A 1,404-nucleotide genomic window follows, 5' to 3' on the forward strand; every position below is an offset into this window, starting at 1 on the left:
GGGCTTCAGCAGGTCCCCCAGGTCGTACGTCTCGAAGAGGTCACTGACCCCCTCCCCTTCCAGCCCCCAGAGGTAGTCGTCCTGTTCCAGGGGGGGTGAGAAGGTGACAAAAGGTCCCAAGTCCAGGTGGGAGGGGGTGCAGGGCAGCTGGTCCTCTGTCTGCTGCAGGAGGTGTTGGGGGGAGCCCAGGAGCCCAGTTTCCACCTCCAGCAGCGAGTTGGGCCCCCCCGGCACGGTGAGAGGCAGAGCTGGGGGTGAGGAGGGGGTTCCTGTGCCCCCCCAGCTCTGGAGGGCAGGGTGGGGTGGCTGTGGGGCTGGCTTGGGGGTGTTGGGCAGGGCTGGGGGTCCGGGATGGTGCTGTGGGGAGGTGGAGGGGCCAGCAGGGTCCTTGGTGGGGCTGCTCTCTGTGACCTCCTCTGGGCACAGATACACCTCGATGGGGCCGTTGGTGCTCTTCAGGTGGAGCTGGAAGTTGTCCTGGGGAAAAAGGAGGGGGGGGCAGAGCAAGGTTCAGGGGGGCACCCATAACCCATCCCACTGCCCCAACCCATAGCAGGGCACTGCAACCCCTCAAGGACCAGCTCAGGGTCCAACAGCCCCACGGAGACAGCCTAAAACCACTCTGGGTCATGCTGGGCTGCAACCCATGGGACACCCCAGGTGAAGGCACTGAGGAGGGGGCAGGTGGAGCAGCACCCATCCCCCCCCAGCCCAGGCTGGACCCCACTTCTGGGCCCACACACACCTCCCTGAATTCTGGCACCTCCAGTTGTGTCTCTGGAGGAGCCTTCACGGCGATCACCATCTGCTCCTGGAAGTTGCTGATGGCACAGAGGTCCTGGTAGGTCACATATGCCAGCGTGGACAGGGACACATAGGAAAAAGAGGGGCTGCAAGGAGGACAGCTCAAACCCCCCCATTCCAGCAGTGGCCTCAGAACATCCCCCCACCAGCCTGGGGGAAGCCAACAAAGGGCTGAGAGTTCTCAGGACCTTCTTCCCATCCCCAAGACTCTGTCCCCATCCCCAAAACCCTGTGCCCATCACCAAGACCCTGGTCCCCAAGACCCTGTCCCACATCCTCAAGACCCTGTGCCCCATCCCCAAGACCCTCTCCTCCCTCCCAAGACCCTGTCTCACATCCCCAAAATCCTGTGCCCCATCCCCAACACCCTGTCCTCCCTCCTCAAGATTCTGTCCCCATCCGCAAAACCCTGTCCCCTGCCCCAAGACCCTGTTCCACATCCCCAAGACCCTGTCCCACATCCCCAAGACCCTGTCCCCTGCCCCAAGACCCTGTCCCACATCCTCAAGACCCTGTGCCCCATCCCCAAGACCCTGTCCCACATCCCCAAGGCCCGGTTCCCTGCCCCAAGACCCTGTCCCACATCCCCAAGACCCTGTC

General features: G+C 63.5%; 1 protein-coding gene across 1 annotated transcript in view; it reads right to left on the minus strand.

Moving 5' to 3' along the window:
• E2F2 (E2F transcription factor 2) overlaps positions 1–1,404 on the minus strand; it is a 16,227-nt gene that overhangs the window by 5,379 nt on the left and 9,444 nt on the right. Inside the window, exons 4-5 of the mRNA XM_009995146.1 lie at positions 746–890; positions 5–477 (exon numbers count right to left, since the gene is read on the minus strand). Of these exons, the coding sequence (XP_009993448.1) occupies positions 5–477; positions 746–890 (618 nt within the window). The remainder of the gene's footprint in view (positions 1–4; positions 478–745; positions 891–1,404) is intronic.

The sequence above is a fragment of the Chaetura pelagica genome, unplaced genomic scaffold, assembly GCF_000747805.2.
Source record: "Chaetura pelagica isolate M959 unplaced genomic scaffold, ChaPel_1.0 scaffold1153, whole genome shotgun sequence".
NCBI lineage: Eukaryota > Metazoa > Chordata > Aves > Apodiformes > Apodidae > Chaetura > Chaetura pelagica.